The 15,975-nt window shown below is 57.6% G+C and overlaps 1 protein-coding gene across 6 annotated transcripts in view; it reads right to left on the bottom strand.

Annotated features, from left to right (window-relative positions):
- Nucleotides 1-15,975, bottom strand: part of LOC122389192 (ephrin type-B receptor 1-B-like) — a 112,212-nt gene that overhangs the window by 28,287 nt on the left and 67,950 nt on the right. For all 6 annotated transcript variants that reach the window (XM_043380960.1, XM_043380961.1, XM_043380964.1 and 3 more), the window contains exon 4: nt 11,318-11,990. In XM_043380960.1, the coding sequence (XP_043236895.1) occupies nt 11,318-11,990 (673 nt within the window). The remainder of the gene's footprint in view (nt 1-11,317; nt 11,991-15,975) is intronic.

The raw sequence follows: 15,975 nt of genomic DNA, 5'->3' as shown, positions 1-15,975 counted from the left end.
CGGCTAGAGAGCCGCGCACCCAATTCTCACAGTAAAGCTGACGCCTCCACGCATACCACAACTTTTCCAGCTCACGCTTTCCTCACACATTCCTTTGCCCCCTCTCGCACAAATCACGTCCCGCACGCCTCTTTTGTCGTCATCTCACAGCTCTGAATCGTACTCTCACGCACAGATGGATTCCGTCGTGCCTTCCAGTGTCACCTGCAACAAAGTTTGGCAGCATTCCGCGCCTTGCAATGCTTGGAGCGCCATTCCCGGCGTTGCATACCACGCGATCACGGTCGCGGGAAGCACCCCTCTCCTCTCCATGCTCTGCCCCGGGACTGGGTTCTCCTGGCGGGCACCACTGCACCACCGGAGTGCTTTCCCGACCCGTCCAGACCCGCTCTGAACAAAGCCGCCGCCGCCTTAATTCCCGCTGATTCCTGCCAAATCCATCTTGTGCACCGGCCGGTGGCGGCCCCGCGGGCTGGCTGCCCGGCTCGCCGGCTAGACGGATTCTTGGTACACGGAGCTGAGCACGGGGGCCGGTCTGGCTCGCTCGGGTCTGTTCGGACTTCACTGGAGCCATGATGCTGCCGCCACGGTGCAGTGGTTGGGGCGGCAGAGCGGCACGGTAGGCCCTCCACCCAGCAGCCCGAGCACAGACCCAGCCGAGCAGGTATGCACATTATCTGCCGGTGTATCACCCGGAGCTGCTCCCCTCCCTCGCCCCTTCTCTGCGTGGCCCGCGGCGCTCAGAGCCGAGATCTCACCGCGTTCTGACCGACCCACCGGGCGCAGAGTCGCATTCCGGGCGGACCGCGGGCCGCCGCGCCGCCGGCGCCCTGTGCAACTTGCAGCCCGTGCAGCGGTGCGCGCAGAGCGAGCCGGCACCGGCCGGTAGCCAGCCGCGCTCTATCAGCTCCGGACATCGCCATAAAAATGGTGATTTGTCCGGCGTGCATTTGTTGTCCTCTGGCTCGTGAGCAAGAGCAGTGATTGCTCCCGAGATATTCCTCGAGCAGTAGCCGATCGCAATTCATAGTTTACTCACTTCTTGGAATCAGGTTATGACTGTGTATGGTAATGAGGACAATTACCATGGATACAAGACTCCTGTGGAGTGTGCTGCATGCACGATTTTATTTCGCCACCGGTGGGCTTTGCATTCCGTGGTAGATTTGAGAGCCACGTCGTGAATCCCTGCTGGTGGCGCTAAATCAATGAAGGAGACATTGATACCGCCATATCTGTAAGGAAATATTCTTTTCGCGCAGCACATGTGAGTTAAGTATTAAAATGGTTCGTAATATTGAATCACATTTTTCAAGTAGCTGGGCGTTCCTCATTTGTTGCAGCTGTAGATTTGTACGCTTCTGCAGCGCTTAATAAAATCATTAACCTCAAAACGTACGTCACAGTTCTGAATAATAAACCAAAGATAGCGCCGGCGAGGAGCAATGCTGTTTCTTATGCATGAACGGTCCAAATTACAGTCCTGCATTAAACGCGTTACGTCAGTCGTCAATTTGGCGCCGTCCTCTTTAATCCTGTTTAACAGCGCGTGCCGGCGATAGCGGAGGCAAAACGACATCTCTGGACGGAACTCATCTCCGGTCCAGCCGCCGCCGCATGGCGCAAATGATGTCACCAAAACACCGGACCGACCATTAAACCCTCTCCCCCGACGTTCGCGCCGACTCCGACGCGACAACGACGCATAAACTGTCTCGCAGAAGCACGGATAACGTCACTCCGATTAATTTCTGCGTCGCGTCGGAAGCGCCTATTTCCCCCGCGTCGCGATAGGCGTCGCTTGTCGCTCTCTCGCGGCCAGCACCCCTTCACTAACGACAAATAAATCACACTCGATCCGGCCGCTGTTTCCGCGGCCGCTCGCTATCTTCCCCAAAAGGCGACGTCTCCCTCGCACGCCTCACGCGGCACGTGCCACCAAAACACGCGCGCGCCGCCCCACATTGTAAGCCCGTGTTGCGCGCCGTCGCTCGCATTGTGCCCCCGTCTCGAACCGGGCCCCGTCAGAGCGCAATTTCCGGAAAACCATCAGTGCCGTTTTCATCAATTCTTGCGCTATCGGCCGACTTAATGGTTCCATGAATAAGAAACGAGCGCCGCCTCCACAATTGCCGTCCATTGGTGAGAATAATGGGAGCGCAGAAAGCAGAAGGCGAACTCTCGATCGGGATCGTGGCCAACCAATGATCGGCAGATTCATTCGGGATCATTTGGAGTCATTTGATGCCACTTTGGCTAGCCCTGCACCCATCGAAGTTTTCGGGAAGATTGCGAAATATCTCGTTCGTCACTTTTCCATCATCCGCTCCGTTGCAAGTTTCTTACCCGTGATTCGCTGCAAACCCCGACTGTGTCTCTTTAAACTGGCGCCAGTGGCCTCGTCTCGAGTCCGCCGGGGGCGTTGTTGGCGGCACTCCGAGCCGGTCATAGCCCGCCGCTGGCGCGGTTCCCTGGGATTGTGAGCCGTGCGGCCACCGCCGCCCACCACAGTATCCGGTGGACGGGGAATTATGGCACACCGCACGGCAAGTTTCGTATTCAGAGCTCCGGCGCCGCCTCCACCCCCGCCGCCGCCGCCGCGTCGTACCACCTGCACCTACCGCCTCCGCCCCCGCCATCGCGACCACCCCACCACCGCCGCCGCCGCCGCTGCTGCCTCCATCTCCATCCCAAACAGCCTCAACGTCGTCTGACCGAAATTCCGAGCCGCGCATTTAGCCGCGTATAAACAACAAGGGTCTGCAATCGCGACCATCTTGCGCAGCGGGCGGCCGGGCCGTTAGGGCCATGTGCCGTCCGGTTCTGGGCGACACTGGACCTTATGGAGGCGGCGAGCCGGGCCACAGCGTCCGCCGGCCTCCCCCGGTTCGGGATAAAGAGGATAGAGCTCGGAGGCCAGACAGCAGGAAAACACCGGCCGGATATACGCGACACTTACACGCACCGGGCGGCGACAAAAAGCGCAGAGCGCCACTGCGCGCCACTGCGAGATGAGTCCGGGGCAGCCAGGCGGCGGGCCACGGCGGGCAGGCGGCGGGCGGCGGGCGGCGGGCGGCGGGAGGGAGATATATCGAGGCCAGAGCACCATGTTTGTAGCCTCTCAGCAGCCCTCGGTCGATGATTTCAGCCGAGCAACAGGCTGTGATCGGCCACTGGACGGCTACAGAGAGTCGAGCCGTTGATGAGAGGGATGGAGAAGGATGGAGACGGAGGGAGAGGATAGAGAATAAACGAGCTAGCAAGAGCGCTGACCGGGGTGTGAGGATGGGAGAAGACGACAGGGAGTAAATGCCGCGCTTCAACCAGCCAGCGGCGGAAGGGATCGGAGGACGACCAGTCTGCTACCATCGCCGCCCGATCAAGCACAAACAGAATCATCAGATCGGCACCGGGCTGCCTCCGGGGGACACCTGACGGGGTTTGATGAATGGGAGGGCGGGGACCACCCAGGAGAGCGGCCCGCTGGAGACGCCCCTCGGTATCGCACGAGGGACGGACAGAACGTCCGGTGGAATTCATCAACTGTATCATCCACCTTGTTGCATTGTGTATGAAGGAAAACGTGGAACGTGAAAACTGACATTGTTCACACGCCTTAGAAACGTTCAACAGATAAATGCTTCTTGCATAACAAATAAAAATCGATTTTTTTGCAACAAAAACTCAGCACCCTGCTCTCTTCTCACAGTAAGAGCCGTGTGAGATTGCGAAGCGTGCAGAGTCGGTTGGCTGAGCGAGTGAGACCACCAGCCGACGCGCTGGTGAGCAGCGCGTGCACGGCCGGTGTTAGCGTCCTGTGAGCGGCCGCAGTCTCCCACAACAATTGTCCGTATGGCCAGCGTGTGACCAGGTGAAAAACGAGCGTTCCTCCGCCACTACCTGCTCCGAAGACGGAAACGAAAGCAGTCCTGGACACCCTAATGAAAACTGAGCGGCACCAGATCCTCCAACAGCCGACCGCGTCCCCCACGAGACGGGGCAAATCAATGCAGACCGGGACCTTCGCAGCCGGGGTCCCTCTGAGAGCACAAAGCCGTTCTGAGTCCGTCGCCCTCGCTGGTCACCCAATGGAGCGAGCCGGGCTTTTTCCGAGCGACCCGCGTCGGTCTCCGCCTGAAGACGCAAACAAACAGGAGCGATGGTGAAGCGGCGGGCACGGGCCAAGGCGGGGGCGGGGGCGGGGGCGGCAGGTAGTCCCACCGACGACAAGCCGGGTGGTCCGCCGGTGAACTAGCCGTGAAGCAGAGCGGATGACCAATCAGTGACCGGTGCGGCCGAGATGGAACCGACGTAACGGTCAGAGCGACCACTTCCGCCATCCTGCGGGCCCGACCGGCCGGCACGACACAGGCACAAAGGCGGGGTACACGCAGACGCTGAGCAAAGGATAAAGGGGAAAAACGAGCCACGACACACCATTCATTTCTCAGAGCAACGGCTTTCAGACCAATTTGGCTAAGTCGCCTTTCATGCAAGCCAGCCAATGTCCATTTGTTCAGTCGAAATGATACAAGCACCAACGCCAAAACAACCAAATCTCGAAACAATGCTCATTGCTACTCAAAACAAAGAAGCCAATATTCTTTCTGTTGACAGTTCCACCACAATAAGTCCACCAATGGCCTCCAGTTTGCACACATTACGCAACAGTGGCCCGTGGACAGGACACATTCCCAGGTGATGACGTCACGCCGGAAGGTCCCACGCCGGGTCGGGGTCGCTGCCTTGCCAAACGGTGCACCCTGGGACACAACCGGACACTGCCCGCTGTCCAGCGTACGAAGTGGAAGGGGCTCATTGAAGAAGTGTAACGTCTCACCGCATGGTATGCTGTGGAGACTCTGGGGTATTACACCCCGAGGGAAGACAATATACGAGGACCTTGGAATGCGCGTTGCGCGTCTGTTCACTACGGTGCGTCAAGGATAAGCCCCCGGGGCTTCAGACGAGGGACGGGAGGGGAGCACACCTGTCACATATGGACAGGGCGGGCAATGTTCGCCCGGCACGCTGTTATATCGCCTTTCAACGCGTCGCCGTCCAAATGGGCCGGCGCCCCCGACCGCACATTCCAAGGCGTCATTACAGCAGCGATGAATGTCGCAGAATGTGCCGCCGAGCGTCCGCCGCGCACCGTAATGGGTGCAAGTGCCGCGTTTGCCCCACAAATGACAGGCCAAGGAGAAAACACGACAAATAGGAGGCACACGAAACGACGGCAATTCATGGCTATGTGGACAAATAAAACCACCCATGATCGTTCGCTAATGACAAGACTCAAGCCCGTTATAACATCCTTATGCGATTCTGTGTTGCATCTTTGTTGTAAGAACAAATAGAACAACGTGGGCGTAGCCGCAGTCTAAGTCCACCGCTCGCGCACCATCCTCCCACCGCGCACATTGTTATCCCCACCGGCATGCGCCACCCAGGCATAAAAGGCATCAACATGACGACCCGAGGCAAAAACGGCCGCTGCTCGCCGCACAAAAACTGGCCGGCGGTCTTGGACGGTGCGCGGAGCCTTGGGAATCCGCCACCGCCCGGTCCAGTTGAGACTCGGTGCACTGAGGAGTTTCCGCCCCGGCGGCCGGCGGGCCGGTCCGGTCCCTCACCGGGCGAGGAGCGGTGCAGCGCTGTAACCGACCTTGGCTGACCGAGCGTGGCCGGCCGGCCGGCGTGCACGCCCATTACCGGAGCGGAGGAATCCGCCTGGCCGGCCGCTCTCCCACCGCCCCCACCCCCGCCCCGCGGCACGGCACGGGGGGGGGGGAGGGGGGGGGGCAGTCGTCGGTCGTGCCGGCGAGTGGTCGCTCGCTCGGCCTGCACACCATTACCATGGTAAGGTCGTCAATTACCGGCCCTGCCCCGATCGCTGCCACCGCCGACAGACACCCGATCGACAAACGCTCCCAACGCTCTGCCCCAGACGGCAGCGACTCCTCTGCTCTCTCTTCGCTCTACCCTTCCCATCCCTCTCTTATCGGTCAGACAGACACCTCCTTTTCATTTTATCTATGCCCACGCCCTGGCCCCATTCCAGCACATGACTTATCCATCAGTTCTGTTGTGTTTTGTTCCGTCCTGTTTTGTTCTAGCTACCCCGTTCAGTGTTGGGCCGCACCCATGCCGCACCAAACACCACTAACCGTCAGACGAACTAAAAGCGTCTCAAGGATACCGCTCGAGATGGTTTGGCGATAATTCCGACAGCTTCTGCCCTTTACTTTTTGCCTGCGTTGCCATTGTTTTCAGGTTTTTCGCTGCGGGTTTTTGTTCCGAGATTCTGTCTCGCGGCGGTGGACCGGCTATGCTTCACTTCTGGCGCGGCAGTTGTGGTCACGGCGAGGGTCAGCCTCCATTCGTTCGGGCCACGGCGGCTCACCATCTGGCAGCACAGCTCGATCTGGCAGCCGCTCGATGAAACAATCACTCCGTCGGCGTCACGTCGGCCATATTTATTGGTGTTCTGCGTCATTTGACAACGCCGTTGGCACTAATGAAGCGGGCCAACGGCGGCGGCGGCGGCGCGACGAGGGCGAATGCAGCGCAGTCGCGGCATATTGAGCCCGCTGCGGCGGATTTGGCGCGGCGATCGCGCCGGATCTGCCCCACTGGCGCGCCGGCGACAATGGGGCCGTTTAATTAAAGTGGGATAGATACCTAGCTGAGGGAGCAGCCATTATGGTAATACGCCACGCCACTGGATACGTTGTCACGACGCCTAACGGCTGTTAGCTAAATAGAGCGCCGGCTGCCGCGACTGCCGACGCCAAAAACGTCCGGCCGCACAAAGGGGGCGATCGAGGTTACTCAGCCTACCCACGAGCGAGCGAACCATCGTCGTAACATCATCTGCGCTGCGCTCACCGCCTAGTTCCACGACCATCAAGCTTAATGGACCGACCTGACGAGCACTCTCGTCTGTCCAATTACAGGTCGCGTTTCTGGTCCTCCATCGCGGCGCAGCTCTGCTGCACGCAACAGGGCGCGTCGGTGACCCGGCAGCCTTGCGAGCGTCCCTCCCCTCCCAGCGTCCTCCCTCTCTCCTCCCGACCGACTACCTTTCCTAGCGAGAAATCACAGCTCGGCCCAATCTCATCTAACTAAACGCGGTGTAAAATTATGTCTTCTCGCCGAGTCACGGCGTCGAGCGGCGGACAAAGACGACGGCCGGAGACACGACGAGCGGCGCAAACCGCCAGTCAGCGCGGCCAGCGCGTCCGTTCACTGTGGCCACACTGGACCGAGCCGTGCCGGGCTAGGGACGACGCTCGCGTGTCCAGCGAGCATCTATCGCACCTCGCACGCAGGCCTGCTTTTTTTGCTCAGTATTTCAAGTGGGTGGATGCGGCATTGAGGCGGTTGGATGGCGGTCGGATGGCGGTCGGGTGGCGGTCGGGGCTCGGTTGGGTCTCGGTCGGGCCGGTCTCCGTCTGTGGGTCGTTTCGGGCCGATTTCGGCGTCGGAATGGGGACAGCCGGGCCCGGCAGCGTCGCTCGGTGCGTTCGCCGGGACCTGGCTGACCCGGCGGACGGCGCACCCAGGACCCAGAGCGCCAATTACAGCGACCATTACCGCGCGTCGCACCGGTCCGCTCCTGCCCCGGGCGGCGGACCGGCCGCGCACACAGACTCGGGCGGGACCGGACCTGAGCTGACCTGGAACCGACCTGTGCAGGAACTGACCTGACCCGACCCCACCCAACCCGACCAGGCCCGGACCTGAGCTGACTTTTAACCGACCTGACCAGGACCTGACATGACCCGACCCCACCCGACCCGACCAGGCGCGGGCCTGAACTAACCTGGGACTGACCTGACCCGACCCTATACCCGTCTCAACCAGCCCCAGATCTGTCATGACCTACCAAAACCACGGTCCGCTTCGATCCGATGAGGTCAGAAAGCGATCGCTTCTAACGCAACCAATACAATCCCAGTCCAAGATGATCCTCAACCCCCTAATTGTCGCAGGCTCGCCTCACAACCGCACGTCTAAACCGACCATGCTTCCATCCCAAAGCATTGAACGGCGCGGTCCCAACTCAGCTTCCCATCCGCTCTCCGCGGCGCAATAGCACATCACACGAGCCGTGCTGGCTGGTCGGGTTACACATCAGACCGCTCTGCCGACCGCCGACACAGACGGCCAACGGTACCGCCGGAGATGCTAATAGGAACGGCCACTATATGTTGGCCGGATGACCACCCGTATGATAACCGCGCCCGTGTCCGCCCCGGCTGGCTGTGACGTCATCGGTTCGAGGTAATGACCTCAGCTAGTGGCATAGTGGAGTCGCGGTGAGGGTTTTAACTTTTAACGTTAATCTGAATTCGAGAAACGGGAACTTCGCAATAAAGGTGGCAGAGAATGTCAACGACTTTGGGGAATCGATGAAATTGATAAAGATTCCATTTTACGTCCGTCTACCATTTGAGCGGTCGACCCACCTGAGAGTTTGTGTGGCCAATTTACAGCCTCCTCGTTCACGGTCGATCGTTATCGGCCCAAACTCGGAATAAATTCGGTCGTCACGACCCGGCTCTCGGCGTGTCCGTGCCTTCTCCGGCCGTCTCCTTCCTCGCTCTAACGGTGCCGTCTTCTATCTCAGCGAGTCACGTGACCGAGGCCGCGACCGACAGCCAGGGTCACGTGATGACGGCCCGTTCACGCCAGTTTGAGCATCCCGCTGGTCAGAGGCACGACAAGCTGACCGGGGACGCACGCCGCGCGCCGCGCCGCTCCTTGCCGCGCACCGCGCCGCTTCTCGCCGCTCAGCGCCGCGCCGGCCAACCCGTTAATTTTATTGTTCGATTTGCTGAACAATGTGACTGCGGGCGGCCTGAGCCAGAGAGCAGAACAAATGTGCCTCTCGTCGTGCCATGAATTACATCCAGCGAGCGCCGGCCGGGTCTAGGGAGATCTCGTTAGGGAGAGAACCGGCGAGTTCAGCCTGAGATTAGAGAAACTGCTGTGATGATTCCAAGCAGTGAATTCGTAAATGGCTTTAAATAAAAGAGGTACGATCCGATAGAATGGTAACTGCTACCGAGTTTCATTATTTTCAACATCTGTGTTAGCTGTGCTCTACAGTTAATTCCACTTCGTAAAAATGTAAATGTTATACGAGTATGTAGCATTGTAGACCATAAAGCTTTACACACGATATTTCATCGCTAACAGCGTCACGTTGTCTACCCTCTGCGGAGGGCTCACATACGCCCCTCTTCTTCATCCCTCTCCCCGTCTGTACCCCGCGCCCTCTAACTGTCGGCGGGCGCGCCCCCTGAGCCCGGCTGGTGCGATTGGACGCACCACCAGCCGCCGCCAGATATGGATGGTCCGGGAAATTATTAATACTCGCCCCGTTATTGCTACCCATGACTGAGAGAAATGAGATAATCCGGCTCCGGGCGGGGCTTGTGTGTGAGTGTGTCTGACGGGCCGCCAGCCGTCGCTTCAGATGAGAGGTCAGGAACCCCAACTGAGGGTGGGGTGGCTCATTCTTCGCAGTCCCGTTGCCATTGATAACCAGACAGCCGCCGTCTTCGCTTCCCTGCCGCCGTTGCCGACGATACCGATAACGACGATGACAATGACGACGACGACGATGATGACCACGACGGCGAGTACGTGACACAGGTCTCTCCCCTCGTCCAGCCCGGAAGTGGAAAGCGGCCTCTTCGTGACCGACTCCGCCTAATGATCATCAGTCACGATACGGTCCTCGTGGGTCAGCCCGAGTCATGTCGGCTGACCGCAGGCTCGGCCAGTGAGACCACAGGGCCGGAGACGGGTATTAGAGTGAACGTCCGTGATTGCAGTGCTCTGGCGCGCATGAGTACTACGACTACGACTACGCAGATTAGTGCAAAAGGTGTTGAGGAAGCGAGGCATCTTGCAAAGGAGCTACGATTTGCCAACTTGGTTACGCTTGATTTCACAGGACAAAGGTGGAATATTTTTTTGATAGAAATTTTGTCCGAATGGATGAATGGGTGGCTATGGGCCCGGGTGCTCCGCTAATTACGTGGAAAGAGTTTGAACATCGGTTTACCTTTACTCCAACAATCTTCGACCTACGTTCCAAAAGTTCGTCCAACGTTTCAACAGCGTACCACTGCCGTCCATTCAACGTCCGACATAAGCTCGACCAGCGCTAGCCGGCCAACGTTCGGCCGGCGTTCGCGGTCAGCGTCCGACCGAAGTCTGTCCCTGTTCCCAGGCTGGCAGCGCTTTGTCGACAAAAGTGCCGCATCACGCTTCATTTCGCGCGCTCCGGCACAATTAATTTGTATCACGACCGCCGGAGCCAGCACATGGCACGTCGATTGCGGCGCTTCCGTCTCAGCGCAGCACGATTCCGGGACCGAAACGAAGTGATGACGCCGCGAAGCCAAGCGACAACACAACAAAGCGAAGCGATTGGTACTGGGCCATCGATGGATGGTCATGCTAGGCCGGCGAATGTAGAGCCAATATCTGGCTGTGAGCGAATTGCGCATCGAATGCGACCATGCGATGGCGGTGGACATGCAGTTTTTCAGTTGACTGGAATGGTCAGTTGGCGACGCTGTCTGATGCTGGGCTGCCCAACCGGTTTGTCCACCCAAAACCAGCTAACGTATTGCACAATATCGCAAAAACATCCACGGAGCACATGTTGCGTTGCGCAGCAGATCAAACACGAACACCACAACTATCACAAAATCGTTTTACGATATCGCTTACAATGCTTTAGGAATGTTGAAGAGCCGAACAGTGTTTCGAAAACGACTGGCTTGTGCGAAGTTGCAGGATAAGAACGTTCAATCTCGACATAAATTTACTCTTAGAGCTGCTCTATTGTGGGCTTGCCGGAGCTTAAAACCTTGACAGGGTAATGTCTGATTTGAATCATCCTCGTAACTAATCTATCTGTCGGTTACCTGGTCGAAAGACAAGTTCGGTAAGCTCCAACAATGCGGAGCGAAATGCCATGTAACGAGCCACTCATAATTGTGGGACAAGTACCCACATATACAAGCTCATTCATACAGGACACGTCTAGGTCGCATGTGGCATGCAAGGGCACATATTTGCACCACACGAACCACACACATTCTTCAAAATCAAATACAGCCATTGCGTTTTTAACTTGAGGAAAATACTTGCTGCAAGTATTGCCGAAATAGGCGCCAGCATTTGAAAGTATAACTGGCCCTGCGGAATCCTAACAAACCAAAACCCTACCCAGCTTGAGCTGACCCTCCCAGACCCAGGCTAACCCTAGCTCCACCCCAGTGGGACTGACCTTGACACCGCTGGCGTTCCATGTCGGACTCGAAGCCGGGCTTGCAGAGACAGCCGCCGTCGAGCAGCTCCCACTCTCCATTGCCCTTGCAGATGTACTTGGGCACCGAGTCATGTTGTCGTACCGCGTTGGCGACGCAGCTGCCCCGTGCTGTTTTGATCATGGTCTCTTCTCGTCCGGTAGGTGTGGCCGGGAACTGCGCGAAGCCGGCCGTCACCTGCGGGCACGTCTGGTAGTACACCTTGACGGCCAGCAGGGAGATGCAGGCGCCCTGGTCGCGCACCGCGAAGTAGACGCCCTTCTTGGTGACGGGGATGGAGCGCGTCTCGACGTTGATGACCTGCTGTTGACTGGACGTGGAGCGACCCTGGTCGGCAGCGATCCGGTCAATCAGCCGGTAGCTCTCCGGTTCCCAGGGCGGAGGTTCGCGCGTGGCCGCGTCGAACTCGTAGTACAGCAGGCTGAAGGTTTCCTTACAGGTGAGCGGTGTTCCGGGGAACAGCGAGCAGTCGCGCATCGAGAAGCGCAGCTCGATGTAGATGCGTTCTGCCTCGCCTCGCTCGATGAACGGCGTCCACAGCCAGTTGTTGACGTTCTGGTGGGCGACGTCGCACACCACGTACGACCGCCAGTTGATGCCCTTGGCGAAGTTGGTGAAGCTCTCCTCCACCCACTGTGAATGACAGAAAGGGTTCGTTAGTGGCTGTCATTAGTGACAGGTCGTTAGCGGGGTCACAACAGGTCAGCCACACAGGTCAACTGCTGAAGGTCGGGTCGGTAGAGTGGTTTAATTAGCGCAATATGTAAGCACGCAGTCGACAAGGCCGATCACGCTTATGATTAACGGCCGATCATGCCCACATCGTTACGCGTATTTTGAGCAGCGCACACAAGCATCGAACGTGATTCGACTCGGCCGCCAAATCAAGCCACTTTAATGTCTGGACATGCTTAGCATCTGGCAAGGGGAACGGATGTTTTGCAGCCGGGTAAAAACTGGGACCATTTGACGGCCAAACAAAATGTTGCCAAACGACTAGCCATAACGCCCAGACAACGTGTGCCTGGTTTTGATGTGAGCTGAGTGGCAGCTGTCTAGTAAAAATTCAGTGCAACGGTAAGCATACATGTGGTAGCAAACACCGCTTCTGATCAGCTTGACTGTGATTGATTGTGTATGTTTATATCAACGCACGTTTTACGTCAAAAACTTTTGGCTAAGATCACATATTTTCATTGGCGAGTGAATAACGCCACCATGAGACCTTTCCTTGGTTATAAACGTTGCAGTTTGATGTATTAGGAGTCCTGTGTGACCCACCATAGGTCAAGGTGGATGCGAACACTACGCGCGTCCCCATCAGCAATTTGAAGGACCCAGAGGTCTGCCATCGGTGCCAAATGCACTTTAATGCCGCAGTAAAATCCGACGGAGATAGTTAGAAATGATAAGTGGATGTAAGTCCTCCTGTGATTGAGGTTATGGGACACGTTTCGCAAATAAAAGGAATTTTGTAGCACGGTAGGATAGTTAATCCCTGGAAATCAGGAAGATTGTAGCTAACTTTTGCTTCATATTCAAAGTTTATTGCCGCAAAGCCATTCGAATAGATTCACGAGGGGTCTACTGTAAATGTTTGGCTTCGGCCGGGGATAGTTCCATGCCATGTATCTGTATATCTTTGAGGGCATTAGTTTCGGTAGCACAAATATGCCTAACGAACGGAGGATCGATAATCAGGCTATTTGATCCGACTAAAGCCAGGAAATGTTTCTAATTATTCAAGGACAATCATAGATGTTATCCGTATAATGAGGTATCTTGGTAATGGCTCTTTCTAATAAGGCTTACGCTCCGTCAAAGAACTTTCAGAAGGTTTATCGACAGGCCAGAAGAGCTCAGAATACCGTAACATGGTTCATTGTACCAGCTTTCCGTCCACCAATCGTTGCAAAATGACCCTTGTGGCCCTCACTTCCTCCCCTAAAATAGCGCTATTCGACCGAGCGGGGGAGGATACAGCTCGGACCAAGTAAACCATCAGTCAACTGACACACTCCATCAGATAAAACCCACTGGCCGGGGGACGACGGAGCTCCGCACTGTATTTTATCAAAGCCCTAATGAATGGATTGGGTCCAGGCCGCGCTCTATCCGCGGACCCATTCAGCGCGATCCCCATCTCCGTGCACAGTCGGTCAGCTATGCCTTCACCCCCCCCCCCGTCGTGCACATCGCCGCGGGGCGGCTGTCAGAGCCCAACAATATCGCGCCCTAATCAGAGTTATGGGCGGGGCCGGCCCCTCTCAATATCAGGCCGAGGGTAATTTATCTGTCGCGGAGGAGACCGCGTTAAATTGTCCCCGGCTAACGAGCGACAAGCCGCCCGTCCGGGAGCCATCGTTCTGCCGTCCCCGCGGTGCAGTGTCACCCTCGCGACACCCCCTCTCGTCCCCCAAACTTCCCTCCACGTGTGACTCACACACACACACGCCCCCACTGACGGCAGCAGACCCCGTCAGCAATCTGCCGCTGCGGCGGCGCCGCCGTCCGCGCACCAACAGCCCTATCTGGCACCGACAAACGGATGCGTAATCCTATTCCAATGCATGGGCCCTTTTATTCGGCTAAAAGCCCGGGGGACTGTGCCGAGCGGGCCGCGCGCCAGGCCTGGGGAGGGGCGCCGCTGACGGCTCCAGGCCGTCCTGTCCGCAGAGACCGCCTCGACCAGGCGCAGAGCGTCCCGAGGTGCTCCGACGTCCCATAACGAGCCGCCTGCTGTCGACGGCTCGACTGCTCAGCTCCGCACCCGACCCGACCCAGCCCCGCGGCCGTCTCAGGGGACAGACAAGCCGCACGTGTCGCAAGAATAGGCCGCTTGGTGCCAAGAGCCGTGCACGTGTGTGTGTGTGCTCGGCGCCCGCCGTCGGCCCGGTGCGGACCAGTAACGACGCTTTGATTGGGACCGTGATCGATCCTGGGGGTCCTCGTGCGCGTGTTCGCGATCACGGCGACCACAGGCTGTCACACAGAGCAGACCGCAGGCACCGCGTGCCACAGGAGGGGGCGCCGCGCTCAGGGGCTTCCGCCCCCTCCCGAGCAATTAGTGATTTCATAACGAGCAATTTGCGCGTCGCATCGATTTTGGCTTTCCAACGGCACACGACACTCAGCGATTGGGGGACGTTCGAATCGATTCAGCCCCGCCCTACGGCCGCGGGCCAAAGCGGTAGACTTCATTCTTCGGAGAAAATCAGATTTTGTGCGAAGCGATTGGAGACGATAGCAAGTTTCAACGTTGCTGCCGCCACAACGGGTGAAACACAAAACAGATTACGACGAAATGTTCAAACATGGTTGAAAACTTGGAGCGTCTATTGTTGATACAAAGTGACGTAGGGTCTGCGATACCACTATGTGAAAATAAAGTAAATAAAATATATCTAGACAATAAAAAGCCGAGGCGACGGCCGATCGCTGTAATACATTGTCCCATAAACCGTGCTAGCAGTTTCGCTACGTCAGACAGTCACCGCAAACTTCCCGCGAGTGCGATGCATCCAGCGGCGGCGCAGTCCCGGTTGGGAGTTTATCTGGCAGTGAGTTGTTGGCGTGCCGTTTACGACCGGGCTAGCCTATCTTCCCGACGCCCGGGACAGCGGAGCTCGTCCCGGTCCTCGGACAAACTGAGCCCCGAGAAATGAGACCGTGTACTACGGCGCCGGGAGACGCGCTAGTCGTCACGCGCATCGCCGTCTCTAACACAGCCCGCAGAGCGCGTTTATCAGAACAAACGACGCCGCAATAAAATGGTGAAAAACCCCTCTGGCGGCGTGGGTCACAGAGGTCAGCTCTGTCTACATAACTCACAATTATCGAGCCATTGCTGAGGCGAGCTGGCCGCACCCACAGCCCCGGACAATGCACCTACACAGGCTTGATACGCACCGTTCGTCACAGCTACGTGCGCCGAATTCGCAGCCCACGCGCCGCGAACGCCGCTCCTCTGCCGCACGCAGCCTGCACAGTGCACACTGCACACTGCACAGGTGTGACGTCACACTAGCACGGTGACGTCATCACGCGCAACACCCGTCACAGGGCGGATCAAGATGAACGACGTGTCTCTCACGAGCGTGTATCTTGTTACGCGCTATTAAAATGCAGGAATACGTCTCGCGGCCCTCGAAATATCCAACTATTAATACTGGCGAGTCGGGCGGGCTGAACAAGCGTCAATTACGACATTAAATAATCCTGTGCACGCCCCTTGCGGTGGAAGAGGCGCAGCGGTGGGCGGAAGGCTCAGACTCTGCCGCTGCTGAGTCGCTGAGTAGCATCGTCGCATGACCTGCCCCTTGATGAGCGGGCAAATCAGCGCTGCCAGCTGGGTCTCCGGGTCACCAGGTCACAGCGGTGTCCGCGTTCAGCCTCCGGGTCAGCGGTTCGGTCGCGGGGGGGGGGGTGCTAATGAAGATTTACCGAACTGCACGAGCCCTCCGTCTTCCGAATCCCGGCAGCCACCACTTCTGAATGCCCGATTAGCCTCTCGGCGCGGTTATGAAAATAGTTCCGCGTCGAGCAGTCAACTTTAAAGCCAATCCAATCCATCTCCAGTATGGCAGAATAGTCTCTTTTGTATTTCGTCGGAACTCCA

This window comes from Amphibalanus amphitrite, unplaced genomic scaffold, assembly GCF_019059575.1.
Source record: "Amphibalanus amphitrite isolate SeventyFive unplaced genomic scaffold, NRLGWU_Aamphi_draft 000347F_arrow, whole genome shotgun sequence".
Taxonomy (NCBI): Eukaryota; Metazoa; Arthropoda; class Thecostraca; order Balanomorpha; family Balanidae; genus Amphibalanus; species Amphibalanus amphitrite.
The sequence above is the reverse complement of the archived record's forward strand: the minus strand, read 5'-3'. Positions and strand labels throughout refer to the sequence as shown.